Source organism: Eublepharis macularius, chromosome 16, assembly GCF_028583425.1.
Source record: "Eublepharis macularius isolate TG4126 chromosome 16, MPM_Emac_v1.0, whole genome shotgun sequence".
In the NCBI taxonomy this organism is placed as follows: domain Eukaryota; kingdom Metazoa; phylum Chordata; class Lepidosauria; order Squamata; family Eublepharidae; genus Eublepharis; species Eublepharis macularius.
In genome coordinates this window covers 20,255,275-20,270,350 of record NC_072805.1, presented here as the reverse complement: position 1 = coordinate 20,270,350, position 15,076 = coordinate 20,255,275, and the positions used below count along the sequence as shown (strand labels likewise).

At 46.0% G+C, this 15,076-nt stretch overlaps 1 protein-coding gene across 1 annotated transcript in view; it reads left to right on the top strand.

The window, feature by feature from the left end:
• SLC12A3 (solute carrier family 12 member 3) overlaps positions 1 to 15,076 on the top strand; it is a 39,616-nt gene that overhangs the window by 11,085 nt on the left and 13,455 nt on the right. The window contains exons 8-17 of the mRNA XM_055000388.1: positions 832 to 962; positions 4,653 to 4,737; positions 7,687 to 7,841; positions 8,568 to 8,675; positions 8,917 to 9,040; positions 9,218 to 9,319; positions 10,527 to 10,682; positions 11,307 to 11,406; positions 12,042 to 12,153; positions 13,913 to 14,053. Of these exons, the coding sequence (XP_054856363.1) occupies positions 832 to 962; positions 4,653 to 4,737; positions 7,687 to 7,841; positions 8,568 to 8,675; positions 8,917 to 9,040; positions 9,218 to 9,319; positions 10,527 to 10,682; positions 11,307 to 11,406; positions 12,042 to 12,153; positions 13,913 to 14,053 (1,214 nt within the window). The remainder of the gene's footprint in view (positions 1 to 831; positions 963 to 4,652; positions 4,738 to 7,686; positions 7,842 to 8,567; positions 8,676 to 8,916; positions 9,041 to 9,217; positions 9,320 to 10,526; positions 10,683 to 11,306; positions 11,407 to 12,041; positions 12,154 to 13,912; positions 14,054 to 15,076) is intronic.

Sequence of the window (15,076 nt, the reverse complement as noted above, 5' to 3'; positions counted from 1 at the left end):
AAGGCATGTTCTTCTCACAGAATGGCGGTTTTATATTTCACCCTAGAGTGCAGGTGGGTCCCGGAGATATCCCAGAATTACAACTGATCTCCAATGGAGGTATTGTCTCCTGGTGAAAATGGCTGCTTTGCAGGGTGGCCTCTTTGGCATTATACTAGGCTTGCCAGCCTCCACGTAGTGGCTGGAGATCTCCCGGAATTATAACTGGTCTCCAGGCCACAGAGATCAGTTCACCTGGAGAAAATGGCTACTTTGGGGGGTGGGCTCTATGGAATTATGCCATGCCAAGGTCCTTTCCCTCCCCAAACCCCACTTTCTCCAGATTTCTCCAGGTTTCACCCCCCAGATCTCCAGGAATTTCCCAACTTGGAGCTGGCAACCCTACATTATACTCCTCTGAGGTCCCTTCCCTTCCCTACCCAAACCCTAACTCTATCCAGAATCTTCCCCACAAATCTCCAGGAATTTCCCAATGCACAGTTGGCAACCCTGAGAGAAAGAGAGACTGTGCCCTAAAATACCAACTGTCTCTTCTTCTCTGTTTACCAAAATCTAAACTACTGCTGTTCACATAAAGACACTTGTTTTCTCCTTCCCTTCAACCTGGGGTGGTGGTCCTCTCCTGAAAGTCCTAGAGGGTTCTGGGACAGAGCCAATCCCAAACCTGTTTGCTGAGTTTAAAGAGAAAGGGTGGTGGTGGTGAAGTATCTTGGAAAGAAGGTAGATTTCAGTGCTATTTTAGCCTTTCTGATACATTGAGGAAGATCCCATGAAAAATACATTCGTTCGCTTGAATTTGCTACAAAAAAAACCCTCTTTCTTCTGCTGCAGCGGAAATATTTGCTCAGAACTTTGTGCCGCACTGGCGTGGGCCTGATGGAAGCTTTTTTGGTTTGTTTTCCATCTTTTTCCCATCTGCTACTGGCATCTTGGCAGGAGCCAACATTTCAGGTGATTTGAAGGTAGGAGTTGCTGCCTGGGGCCCCAAAGGGAAAGTGGGGTGGTGTACAAAGATCTGGGCCTCCCACTGAAAGCACTCACTATAGTCATGCACGTGGCGAACCAGGGAAGCAAAGAAGGTTCAAATGTGCTGTGTGTCAGCTATTTCTGGCGTGCATAGCTGGACCTTCATGGACATGGATTCCACTCATTGTTTGTTAAATATATCTATTTACAAGTGGGAGACCTGCAGGGACATTCATTTCTCTTCTCCCACTATTTCATCGTTCCCTTCCCTGGAAGACCCTATAGCCTCTCCCCTTTTCCTGCTTCCTTCTATAATAGTAATAGTAATAGTAACAGTAATAGTAATAGTAATAGTAATCTATTTATATACTGCCCTTCAGGACAACTCTTCTTCTCTTCCCCCTCCCCTCAAATTTTACGGTTGATTCTAACATTTACAACATAACATATTGACATTTCATTTGAATTACAACATATCTGAGAACAAATTACATATAATAGGTCATATTATCAGAGCCAATTAAGCACACCGAGTTTAAGCTAGGACAACAAGTTGCAAATGAGAGACATATGAGCAATAACATTCTATTAATGATATCAGTATGTACTTCACAGCTTAACATTGCACACAACAGAGAGTAAACTTGGATATACCATTAAGGTGGCTAAATTTTATAGATATAAGCAGGGGCGGTGCAAGGGTTTACCACGCTCGCTGCCGGCCGGCTGGCCAGGCGCCCCTGCGCGCGCGCACCAGCCTGCGTGATGATGTCATGCGTGATGTCATCACGGGAGCGCACGCGCCGCCGCTGGCCCGATTGCTGCAGCGGGCGGCCGCCGAGCTCTCCCGCTCGGTTGCCTGCGCCGCCGCAGATGCCTGCCCGCGGTGGCTGCGCCTGGCCGGGGGCTTGTGCTGGCGGCGGCAGCGGCGCAGAGTGGGAGGGATAGGAGGCTGGTGCTTTGTGGCGCGCGCTCCCATGCACCGCACCTCCTCCAGGGCTCCCTCCGGCACCCCACGCCTGCGGCCACCGCCTACCTGGCCTCAATAGGCCCGCCGCCCCTGGATATAAGAGTTTCAGGCAGACTGGGTTTTGGGGTTGGATATCTTCTTTGGTAAGGTGCTCAAGAAAAGCGAACCATTTCTCAATGAACTGGACTTCTTTTCCATTATCAGATGATCACATACTTTCAAATACCTGTGGGTATAGTCAGAGCAGATTGTGACTTCCGTTTTAGAGCAATTGCTGTTTTCGATCCCACTAAGAGGCTCCTGATTAAACTCTTCTTCTCTTGTTCCCACCTATTAGTCATCAACCTACATTTATTTGTGCCCGTTTCAGCTCCCGCCCCACCCCCACTGTAGCCTCTCCCTGGGAAAACTATGGCCCAGTTGTGCAGTTCCACTGTTGGGCCAGGCCCACTTGCACAGTGGGGAACCTATAAGGACTTACAGGGATCACCTAATTTCCCCCGTATCCCCTTCCCCACACTATTCCCTCTTTCCTTCCTCCTGGCAGCCCCCTTATCCTCACCTTTCCCTGCTTCCTTCTCCCCAGCAGCGTAGCATGGGTTTGGAGTGCCTGGGGCAATTCCTGTGTTCCACACATGCGCGCACAAAGCCCACATGCGCTCCCGGGGCTGCGAGAAGACATCACTGGAAGTGACGTCATTGCACAAGGTGTGGGAGCACTCCTGCAATTTGGGTCGCTTGCCTCCCCACCCCCAACAGGTAGACCTCCATGGGAGCCACCTGCGCTGCTGTCGCCAGCTCAGCACATTCCTCAGCTGCAGGACAGCTGCCCTGTTGGCGCGGCAAGTGGCCAGGACGCCATGGATGGCCTCCCGCAGAGCACATGCCATCCTCAACACGGTGCCCCATGACACCTCCCCAAAATTATGCGCCCAGGGAAACTGCCCTTCTTGCCACTCCCACACTACGCCACTGCTTATCCCCACCCACCCACAATCTACTTTTTACCCTCCCATCTTCAGCTATATTTATTATTTTATTCACTTCATTTATATCCCACCTTTCTCCACAATGGGGACCCAAAGCTACTCACATCATTCTTCTCGCCTGCATTTTATCCTCACAACAACCCAATAAGGTAAGTTGCTCTGAGGACGTGTAAATGACCCAAGGTTACCCAACAGATGTCCATGGCAGAGTAGTGATTTGAACCTGGGTATCCCAGATCCTTGTCTGAAACTAACTACTAAACTCCACTGACTTTTGTATAATAATATAAAACTAATGTAAATAAAATGTGTGCAACAACGCTGTATTTGTGTTGGGCATGTGTATGTGAGTTCCTCTGAATTTTCAAAGTAGATCTATGTATGTGTATGCTCAGTACGGTTGCCAGTCCCCCACTGGGGGTGGGGGAATCCTCGCTCCCACCCTCCACTCCCTGCCCCCACTTACCTGGCCAGTGGGGGAGAATGTACCTCTTGAAGTGCACTCCTGGGCCATGTGGCGCTTTCCTGCGTGCTGCAGCAGCCTGATCCGGACCTGAATCAGGGCCATATCAGCCTGAATCAGCCCAGATTGGGCCACTGCAGAGCACAGCAGCACTCCCAGGCTCTGCAGCAGCCCACTCCAAGCCAAATTGGACCAAATTGGGGCCGAATCAGCCCATACTGGGACCAAATTGGCCCGATTTGGGCCCCTGCTGAGCACGGGAGCACTCCCAGAAGTGATGTCATCGTGCATGCCAGGAGTACTCACGTGACCAGTGAAAAGCAGGTAAATGACGGGCCTCCCACCTCCCGCCTGGAGGGTAGGGGGACCTGGCAACCCTAATGTTCACGGAGAGTCTTATGTAGTGGGTACAACAGTTCAAGGGATTTCCAATAACTTTTATTAACAGGAACATCACCACTCTAAGCACAAACATCAAAACAGCAGTTTATAGAACACTCAACTCCCCCTCCAGAACATGCCCACAATTAAACTCAACCAATAGCAAACACCTGGTATCCAGAAACCCTATTCGCTAGTTCATTAGTCTGTAGGGGACCCCTGATTGGCTGGCTCAACAACACGGCCAATCGGAATGCAGCTGTACGGACCCTTGCTACGAAAGCCTTTTTGCTTGAAGCGCCCAGCACACTACAGAGGCCGAAGGTCTGAGATGAGTATGCAAACCATGCTTCATTTCTTTCTAAAGAAAAAAAATGCCTCATACTTCCAACTCCACAGGGGCTGAGGCCTGTACAGCCTTGCCAGCCCATAGCCTGCCTAAAGTGCATGGAGGAAATTGGCTGTAGCTTAATGTTTTTGGCTTTCTAGGTGCCCTGGAAGTCCCTACACATGGAGTGATTCCGCACACATTGGATAATGCACTTCAAATCCTCTTTATAGATCATTTGGAATGGGTTTTTTTTTGTGTGCGGAACAAAAAATCCACCTCAAACGATTGATAAAGTGTATTATCCAACTAGTGCGGAATCAGCCCATTTGGAGTTACATTTTGAGTCCCCTAATTTGAATGGAATCTGTTCCATTTTCAGATTTTTCAGTACTGAAGCACCTTAGACTTCGTGTGTACCAAATCTGGGGGCTAATTGGGGAGTACCTAAATGCATCTGATTCCTCCTCATCTCAAGTGGCCAGTTAATGAGGACTATATACTCTGATGTCTGAATACTGCATCTTTCTAAACCTTACTTATTCCCTTGGGTAGGATCCTGCTATTGCTATTCCTAAAGGTACCCTCACGGCAATTTTCTGGACGACAATATCATATCTGGTTATTTCTGCCACAATTGGTAAGTAACGGATGCACATTTGGGTTAATGCATGTCCGTAGAGTAAAGGAGCCAGTGTTTTGATTGGCTAAATGCCCTGAGTAGACACAGTACTGACCTTGATGGATCAATAAGGCTTCACATGTTCATGTGGGTTAAAACTCAGGGAGAGGAGTTTGTGGCAGAGGTGAGATTTTAATCCAGCCCACAGCTCACTCCATGAGCCAAAACACACGAGAAGAAATACCTAGGTTCAGCACGTGTTCTCTTACCTCAAGGTTTGCCGGGATCTGTAGGCATCCTGGAAGCTTAAAGTTTAGCATTTACAGAGCAGCAGGAAGGGAAATACAGGTGCCTGAATTTCCCTTCCCCTTCCTGCTGCTCTGTAAATGCTAAACTTGTTCTCTTACCTCAAGGTTTGTTGGGAAGTGTAGGTGTCTTGGCAGCTTAAAGTTTAACATTTACAGAGCAGCAGGAAGGGAAATACAGGCGCCTGAATTTCCCTTCCCCTTCCTGCTGCTCTGTAAATGCTAAACTTGTTCTCTTACCTCAAGGTTTGTTGGGAAGTGTAGGTGTCTTGGCAGCTTAAAGTTTAGCATTTACAGAGCAGCAGGAAGGGGAAGGGAAATTCAGGTGCCTGTATTTCCCTTCCTGCTGCTCTGTAAATGCTAAACTTTAAGCTTCCAGGACGCCTACAGATCCCGGCAAACCTTGAGGTAAGAGAACACGTGCTGAACCTAGGTGTTTCTTCTCGTGTGTTTTGGATCCATGTTTTCACAGCAGCCATTTCTTGTTGGTTCTAGGAATAGCTGCTTTGAGAATGGTAGCACCACAGCAAACAGCTTCTTTACAGAGACTGTGGCAGAGGCTAAGGGCTGGATGGATTTATTTGGGGTGTGTGTGTTAGGTTACAGAGGTAGCTGCTTCTTTTCCCTCCCCAAAAGATTATTTAACAAAAATAGACCCCCAATTTAGACATGAATGGATGGACACACAGAGAAAGAAATGTGGATCATTTCCTAGGCAGGTTAGTTTGGTACCGAGGATCAAAGTGAGCGTTACATTTTTTTGGTTTTGGTAATGAAATTTGTTTTCTTTTGAAAATGCACTTGTTGAGGTTGCTTTTTAAGGAGAAGAGTGGTGTGGAGGATACTTTAACCCTTTCCTACCCCACCATTTTCTTGCTGGAAAAAACAACCCCTGCGCTGCTTTGCTTGGTATAGATAACCGTATATCACGGTGTGTTCTGTAGGGTGCTGTCTTTGGTGCTGAACACTTACGTTTCTCTAAGGACGTTTATGTATGCTGTGTATATTTTTAACGTATTTAATTTTAATTCTGTCATTCCTTGAAAGAACACACACAGCACGAATTGTTCCCTCTTCGTTTTCTCCTCACAACATCCTTGTGAGGTAGGTTAAACAGAGAAACATGGACTGGTCTCAGGGCACACATTAAATTTTTTTGCCTGGTGGTGGAGAGTGCTCTCAAGTCATAGCTGACTCGTGGCGACCCCTGGTAGGGTTTTCATGGCAAGAGACTAACAGAGGTGGTTTGCCATTGCCTGCCTCTGCAACCCTGGTCTTTGCTGGAGGTCTCCCATTCAATTACTAACCAAGGCCGACTCTACTTAGCTTCTGAGATCTGGTGAGACCAGAATTGCCTCGGCTATCCAGGTCTGCCTGAGTGGGCATTTAAACCCAGGTGTTCAATGTCTTAACCACTGCACCACACGGGCAACCATACTATTGGAGACTTTGCATTGGAGAGTATCTGGCTGCATGTATGTCATCTATGCACATAGAAGTTGTACTTACACAGGTTCTGTTCCAGCCTTTGGATGAATTTGTGGCATTTGGGGGATGAGGGTTGCAGGCAGAATCCTGCTTCCATTTTGCACACACATTCATTCAGCAGGAGATAATGCATGCTGTGCACAGCCAATAACTTAAAAGGCTAGAAAGTATTTACAGCTGTATTGGGGAGTTATTCAAAAGTATTTAAAATTGCAAGTGGCCACACTGCCTCACAGACAAATCCCAAGCACAAAAGCTGTGTGCTGTACCTTTTATTAGAACCACCCCAAAATATCACAAAATGATGGTGCAAGTTTTTGAGTTTTTTAAAGTTCTATTTTGGGGAAATTTCTGTTGGTTCAAATAAAAGGTATTGCACACAGTTTTTGTTTTGGAATCTGTCTGTAGGAAACCCAGATACTTGCAATTTTTGAAAAATCAAAAGAGAAGGATACTTCAAGTGGAAGAAAATTGACACAAATGGGACTTTGCTTATGGGGGGGGGGTGTTGCTTTCCCTCCATCTACTAGGTAACATTACTCTATTTGACTTCCGTTCGGTCCATTCAGATTAATCTACAACTTTGTTAATGAAAGCACCGGATTTATTTGGGTGCCTTTTCCGGTGCTGATTAGACTATCTGCTACCACTAATTCACACAGAGATAAGGCACTTTTGCCCCAACCGAAAACTCGCTTTGCAATCCAATTTCCAATCCCATTTCACCTGCAGCATATCCTGCATGCCATTGTAAGACCGCCACTCAGGGCGAAGCTACAAGTGACAAATGACACTTGAACAGCAAGTGTATTTCTCCCTGTTCACTTGCCCTCCACTCAATCCACTTGCTGTTCAAGTGTCATTTGTCACTTGTAGCTTGGCCCTCAGACTTGGAGCTTTGCCACCATGCTCTAAGACAACACCTTCTCTTCTACACAAGCACATGGTTTTCAGGTTTTTTAAAATAATGCTCATCCAAACTGATGAAGAGTTCTAGAAAATTCAACAGCTTACAGAATGTTCTGAGATTTTTTTGGTTGTTTGTCCCAGTAAAAGGTATTGCGTGCTATTTTGTTTTGTTATGTTTTGGTATTCCCAAGGGCTTGTTTGAAAACACAGAGCATCGGATGAGCTAGAAAGAAGAAGGAAATAATCTCAGACTGTTCTTTCCTAGGTGCTTGTGTGGTCCGGGATGCATCTGGAAATGTGAACGATACCTTTACCGTTGGCTCTGTGGGCTGCGAAGGACTTGCTTGTGACTACGGTTGGAACTTCACAGAGTGTGCCCAAAGCCACAGCTGTCGCTATGGCCTCATTAATTATTACCAGGTATCAACCTGATGGGATTGGAGAAGAACAGCAGCTCGTATTTGCCGTTGTCTGTTGGAAGCTGTGGACTTGGGGAGTCGAGGGACAACGTTAGTGTCCTTCCTAGTTAAAATAACTGTAGCCAAAGATCCGCACCTACCAGATTTGGCTGGGAATCCATGCAGAATCATACACACTTTTTGGATTCACGGCTGCCAGTTGATCCTCTGTCATCTCAGAGAATGACAATATTCAGAAAGGAATCGGGAGGGCAAAACCAGACCCCTGTAAGGCCAAAAAAAGAGGACTAGTATAGTCTTTCTACCCAACTGAGTATCTGGTTAATTTTTTTCTCTGATATATATACAGGAAATTGCCTTAAATTGACTCAGACTAATGATCTAGTATTGTCGACTCAAACAAGCAGCAGCTCTCCAAGATCTTTCCAGTCCTTCTTCCAGAGATCCTTTTGATTGGAGATGCCAAGGGCTGAGCCTGGGATCTTCTTCAGTAGCCATAACCAAACATTTCCCTATAAGCACATGCCTGTCATCTATTCCTATGGAGAAGAAAATAGTCCTGCAATGAGAGAGCCTATTGTGATGGAAGCAAAACTTTCCTGTCTTCTGAGACCGGGTGTCCTGGCCTCCATCAATAACAATGCACATGGCATATGTGTTCTAATGCATCTCTATGCACATTGTGCATGCTGCAGATGTGACCTGTTGGTTGCTTTTCCCCCCATAGACCATGAGCATGGTGTCTGGCTTTGCACCTCTGATCACTGCTGGAATCTTCGGGGCCACCCTCTCATCAGCTTTGGCCTGCCTTGTTTCAGCACCCAAAGTCTTCCAGGTGAGATTGTTACACAATTGTTTTGGTCTCTCCAATTTGTCTCTCTCAGCAAATGTCAGGCAGTCTTAGCACTCCAGTGCACAAGAGACTGAATTTGTACCTTGGGGACTGTTCTTCAGATCTTAGCAGAGCCACGCATTCTTTAAAAGATATAAGCTCCTACTACCATGTTTGCCTTCCCTTGGAATCCTTGAGCAGAGTTCAGACAGCTCTGGTAACAAAATGTTCTTCTCTCCAACAGTGCCTATGCAAGGATCAGCTCTATCCTGTCATTGGCTTTTTCGGGAAAGGGTATGGGAAAAACAATGAGCCTATCAGGGGCTACATGCTGACTTACATTATTGCAATTGGCTTTATTCTCATTGGTAAGTTCTTAGGGATAAAGAGTACTGTGTTTGATTGGCATTTGATTGGGGGAGAGTTTTAAATTCTGCAATCAAAAAAAGATCCCCAGTCCTGTGATCCTGAAATTCATTTTTATTCTGTGCTTTGAATAACTCAAGCAGATTAACTAGTCTTCTCTCTCTTCCTAATCCCTGCAGCGGAACTGAATGCCATTGCCCCCATCATCTCCAATTTCTTCTTGTGTTCCTATGCTCTCATTAACTTCAGCTGTTTCCACGCCTCCATTACAAACTCACCAGGTGAGGTCTTGCATCTCTGTGCTTAGCAGCCATGTTTAACTCATCAGGTTAGTCACAGAGCAGTTTCAAGGGTCTTGGTTTCACAAAGCCAGAAAATACCTAGCTAACGTGGCTTGTGGGCCATGGCATGGATTCAGGGATGTACAGTCAGAAACAAAGACTTAGCATAGTTCTGCTCGCATAAGATTTTGTGCAACATGTAGTGCTTTCCTACCTATATATTGCAGTGCCCAGTAGCACAAGATTCTGTGCAAGCAGAAACACAAGTAGGGATATAAAAAGTTTGACATAGTGACATAGCCGCTACTATAATCTTTTTTTGCATTTCCACTTGCGCAAGCGCTCTAGTGCAAATTGAAATTTTGTTTTGGATCCAATGCCATGTATCAAGCCCCCTGAGAAAGAGGCTTCCAGCTGGTACAAGACCTAGTTATCTTCTTGGCGTCCCTTGATAATGACACTATCGCCCAACTCCAAATGGAATGTTTCCTGCATACATGGAATTTTCTTCACACTATTTTCCTCAACTATCTTGTCAGCTTTCCCCTTGCTCCAGCCACCTTTCCATGATGTAGGGATCATTTATGTGTGTAAAATAAAAATGGCTTGCAAATGCTGACCCAAATTTGTCATAAGTGTAAATGAATATTGTAATCAAAGGTTGCATTGTACTGGATCCAGCCAGTGTGTTTTGCTCCAGCTCACCAAATTCTCTTTACTGCAGCTCCCATCCCATATGGCTTTTGCCTGTGCTGGTCCCAGATCCCTCCAGCATAGCCTTTTTGTGTGTGTGTGGTCAAAGGAGATCACTTGTTTTCACAGCGAAAAAACTGGTTGGATCTAAACCATTATAGGCAGATGTTTTAGGTTAAGAGAACAACTGTTTAATGACCCTCATAATCTTTTACATCATTACCCACTGGCAAATAAACAGTTCCCTTGTTTTCTCCAAAACAGTGTAAGTATCAAAGTCTCACTGATCTATAGATAGATCAGAGAGACTTTATCTTGTAAAACATTGCTGTTTTACAGTTATTAATATTGACGTACCCTACAGCAGTGTTTTACAAGCTAATTTATGTAAAAAAGCTTTCAGAACTCTATGACAACTCTTTAGAGAACTCTAAAATGTCTCTTCCTCTTTCTCATATTCCTCCTTCTCTTTCTCCTCCTCCTTCTCTTCTTCTCTCCTGCTTTGTCCATACAGGATGGAGGCCCTCATTTAGGTATTACAGCAAGTGGGCGGCTCTTTTTGGTGCCGTTGTGTCTGTAGTCATCATGTTTCTGCTGACCTGGTGGGCAGCCCTCATTGCCATTGGAATTGTGGTCTTCTTGCTAGGATATGTTCTCTACAAGAAGCCTGGTATGTAACTGGCACCAGCAGCTCACATATTTGATTTGGGATGGAAAACGCTGCCCAAGAGTGGTGGGTGGATTCCTTCCAATGTCACAAGAGCTGATGGGGGAGAACACTGTTCCAATATGGCAGAAATGGGAGCCGGTTTGGTGTAGTGGTTAAGAATGGCAAGACTCTAATATGGAGAACTGGGTTTGATTCCCCATTCCTCTGCTTGAAGCCAGCTGGGTGACCTTGGGTCAGTCACAGCTTCTTGGAGCCACCTCGCAGGGTGATTGTGGTGGGGATAATAATAAGATACTTTGTAAACTGCTCTGAGTGGGCATTAAGTTGTCCTGAAGGGCGGTATAGAAATCGAATGTTGTTGTTGTTAAGGGACTGGTTTTAAAGTGAAAGGTTGAGGCTAAAATAAACGTTCTGAGCAAAGAGATGGCTCCATTGATTAGTTAGGATTCCATTACTTGGAAAGTGTTCTGGAGGAATTTCATCCACATAACCGAGGGGAAGGGCTGTAGCGCAGCGGTAGAGCATCATACCCCACCAAATCGATTCACGTTTACAGTTAGCGCTACTTCGACTCCTGTTAAGACAAAACAGTGGAAAGGATCCCAATGATGTGTCTTTCTGCAGAAGTGAACTGGGGGTCCTCAGTCCAAGCAGGTTCCTACAACATGGCCCTCAACTATTCTGTGGGACTCAACGAGGTGGATGAACACATTAAAAATTACAGGTAATGTAAGGCGCTGACAGTCTCTGAACCAGGAACTCTGCTGGGGGGGGGGCGGTGTCGGGTCCAGTGCCTACGCTGCCATGGCACCTGCCAGACCGAAGAAACTGCTGACTTGATCAAGGAGGCATGTCAGCAACACCAGTGCAAACTGGGTTGCCAAATCTGGGCTAGGAAATCTCTGAAGATTTTGTAGGTGGATCCTGGGGAGGGCAGGGTTTGTGGAAGGGGATAGGCCCAAGCAGGGTCTAATTCCATAGAATCCATCCTTCAGGCCTGCCATTTTCTTCAGAGGAACTGATCGTTGTCATCGGAAGATCAGGTGTCGTTCTAGGAGAGTTTGAGGCCCCACCTGGAGGTTGGCAACCATAACTGCAAATTGGGGCAGATTGGGAAAAATAATCCTAGTGGGCCACTGCCCTAGGCTCCTCCCACACTGGTGGGGTCAGCATAAGGAGGAGCAAGATGGCACCTGACTGACTTTGACATGCCAGCCTAAGCCCAACTTTACCCTGCAAGGAGGAGCGTGGGCAAGGCAACCCCTATCTTCAGTTGCCCCGAATGTGCCACCTCTTGTGGCTGCTTTGGCTTGCCCCATGGTAGGGCCGGCTCGATGGTTGCTCATTGTTTCTTCACAGGCCTCAATGCTTGGTCCTCACTGGCCCTCCCAGTTTCCGGCCTGCACTTGTGGATTTCGTGGGCACCTTCACCAAAAACCTGAGCCTGATGATTTGTGGGAATGTGTTAGTTGTGAGTATTTGTTGCCCATCTAACAATGCAGCAATGCCTATTCATGATATCGAATGCTAATTTAGGAGCAAGCTGGCTGTTCCATGGTATTACCATAGAGTTTCCAGTGTTGGCTGAAACTAGGGTTGCCAGCTCCAAGTTGGGAAATTCCTGGAGATCTGGAGGGTGAAACCTGGAGAAACCTGGAGAAAGTGGGGTTTGGGGAGGGAAAGGACCTTGGCATGGCATAATTCCATAGAGTCCACCCCCCAAAGTAGCCATTTTCTCCAGGTGAACTGATTTCTGTGGCCTGGAAACCAGTTGTAATTCCAGGAGATCCCCAGCCACTACCTGGAGGCTGGCAACCCTAGCTGAAACCCTGACATCTTGTATGGGTTTTCACCTGGATGTGATGATGAAGTGGAAGGCCTCTTTGCAGATGTGAGCAGTAGACTGTTTGAGATTACTCTAGCATGCAGGAAGGATGTTTCCATCTATGCAGTATTTATGTCTCCTAGGGTTTAGCCATATGACTGAAACGGTCTTGCCAAACCTTGTCATCAACTTAGCTGTAAGACTAGCTCAGAGAATGGAAAAGTCATGTTGATGTTTGGCTCTGCATCAGTCCAAGCATCCGGATCACATCCTCAGAGCCCTCACAGGACAAAATCAGAGAATCTTGGTTCATATGATGCATCCGTTTTCATCCTGGTGATACTCTTGGAAAGGTGGAGAGTGCCCTGATGTCATAGCTGACTTATGGCGACCCCTGGTGGGGTTTTCATGGCAGGAGACTAACAGAGGTGGTTTGCCATTGCCTGCCTCTGCAACCCTGGTCTTTGTTGGAGGTCTCCCATCCAATTACTAACTAAGGCTGATTTTGCTTAGCTTCTAAGATCTGATGAGATCAGGCTCACCTGGGCTATCCAGGTCAGGGGGAGATATTCTTAGACCTTTGCTAAAACCAAAACTTTTTAAAAATGTGTTATTTGACAATAAAGGAGGACAGCCCTTGGAAGCATGCTTCTGCATTTGCTGAACTGAAGCTTTGGCTGGCCTAGTAGCTTTTGATGTGCTCCCTGGCCACCAATTCCATTGAACTTGAGCTTGATAGGGGGGATGTTTGCCAATTGCCTCCAAGTACTTTCCTTCTCCCAGCAGTTGTGGAGCATGATGTGGTGAGTCTGGTCGATCAGTGTGAATGAGTGGTCAGGGACCTGATGTAAGAACATTGCATGTTTTGGAGTGCTTGTGGATAGTTTCCTAAATGGGCAATTTACCTGCGGGGATGGAATCTAAGATTAGAGCTCTGCAGGAGTTGACAGAGGGAAGGGAAAAGAAAGAAAAGCAGGTTGGAACAGGGAGGAGAAAAACAACAAAGAACTAACTTCGATAGCAGTGAATTAAACAAGTTACAGTCTGATAGCTTCCGTTGTGTTCTGTTGGTATGTTTGGATTACAAAGTCAGAAAACAATGCAATAAAATCAGTATCAGACATGACATAAAAATTGCAGAAATTAGGAAACAATGCAGTAATTTTTTTAAAAAAGGCAATCAACAGTGTCATAAACTACAGCCTGTGCCCCTGTGTAAAAGTGGCTGGAATTTTTTGGGGTGATGGTGGTGGGACACACAAAATATGGAATCCTCAATGTGATCCGCATTCTTAATTCCACTTTATGTGAGCAGGAACAAGCTGGATAATTTGAGAGAGATGTGAATTTTAAAAAGCTCAGTGTCACAGCCATGCTCTTGCACCTTCTTCCTGCTTTATCCCAGGGACCGTGGAAACAGAAGTTGTCTGAGCTCAGACTGACATCAAGGGGCCATACAAAATGGCTCACCAAGAGAAAGATCAAGGCTTTCTATACTGATGTCTTAGCTGAGGATTTGAGAACGGGGGCACAGACGCTCATGCAGGTAAAATAACAAAAGGGGACACTGTAATGCCAAACGCATGCAGGAGGCCTACATCTGCAACTACTGCTTTGAGGGATCCTGAAATGCTTCTTGCAAATGTTCAGCATTCTCACTGGAGACGATTATATCTGGATGCTGGTGAAGGGGGGGGGGGTAACTGTGATTTTGAGTGGAAGTTCACAGTAGTCGTTCTGGACTGCATTCATATTAGATATCACATTATCATTGTGAAATAGCAATAGTTTGCAAGTGGATTTTCCTGTATGGACAAGCCAATCTAGTTGCAATCTAGAGCACAGAGACAAAGTAAAAATCTAATTTCTAGCTAATTTTAAAATTACATGGATTTTCGGGGGGGGGGGATTACGTCTGTCTTGTTGTGAGACTAGCCAGACATTGTAAGGAAGAAAGCTGACAAGGCAGGCAGAAACTGACCCAAAGGTCCACTACTTGCTAGACCATATTTCAAAGGTTCCATGGGAAGGAAGGGGTTTACCTTTAACCAGGGCTTTTTTTCTGGGAAAAGAGGTGGTGGAACTCAGTGGTGGAACTCAAGACCGCACAATGACATCACTTTGGGTCAGCTGGAACAAGGGGGGAGTTTTTTAAAGTTTAAATCGCCCTTAGCGAAAATGGTCACATGGCTGGTGGCCCCGCCCCCTGATCTCCAGACAGAGGAGAGTTTAGATTGCCCTCCGTGCCACTTGGCAGTGTGGAGAGCAATCTAAATGCCCCTCTGTCTAGAGATGAGAGGGCGGGGCCACCGGCCATGTGACCATTTTTATGAGGGGCCGGAACTCCGTTCCACTGCGTTCCCACTGAAAAAAAGCCCTGCCTTTAACCAATCAGAAAGGGAGGGATATGAAATTGTTCCGCTTGGCATTTTTTCAGTGATCCTTCCTCCCTTTGCAATGTTTAAATTGTTGTTTTTATCTTTTGTAATTATTTTAAGCTCTGGTTTTCTAATCGCTTTAATGATGCATTTATGTACTGGTTTTAATGATTTTTAAGATGATTTTAATC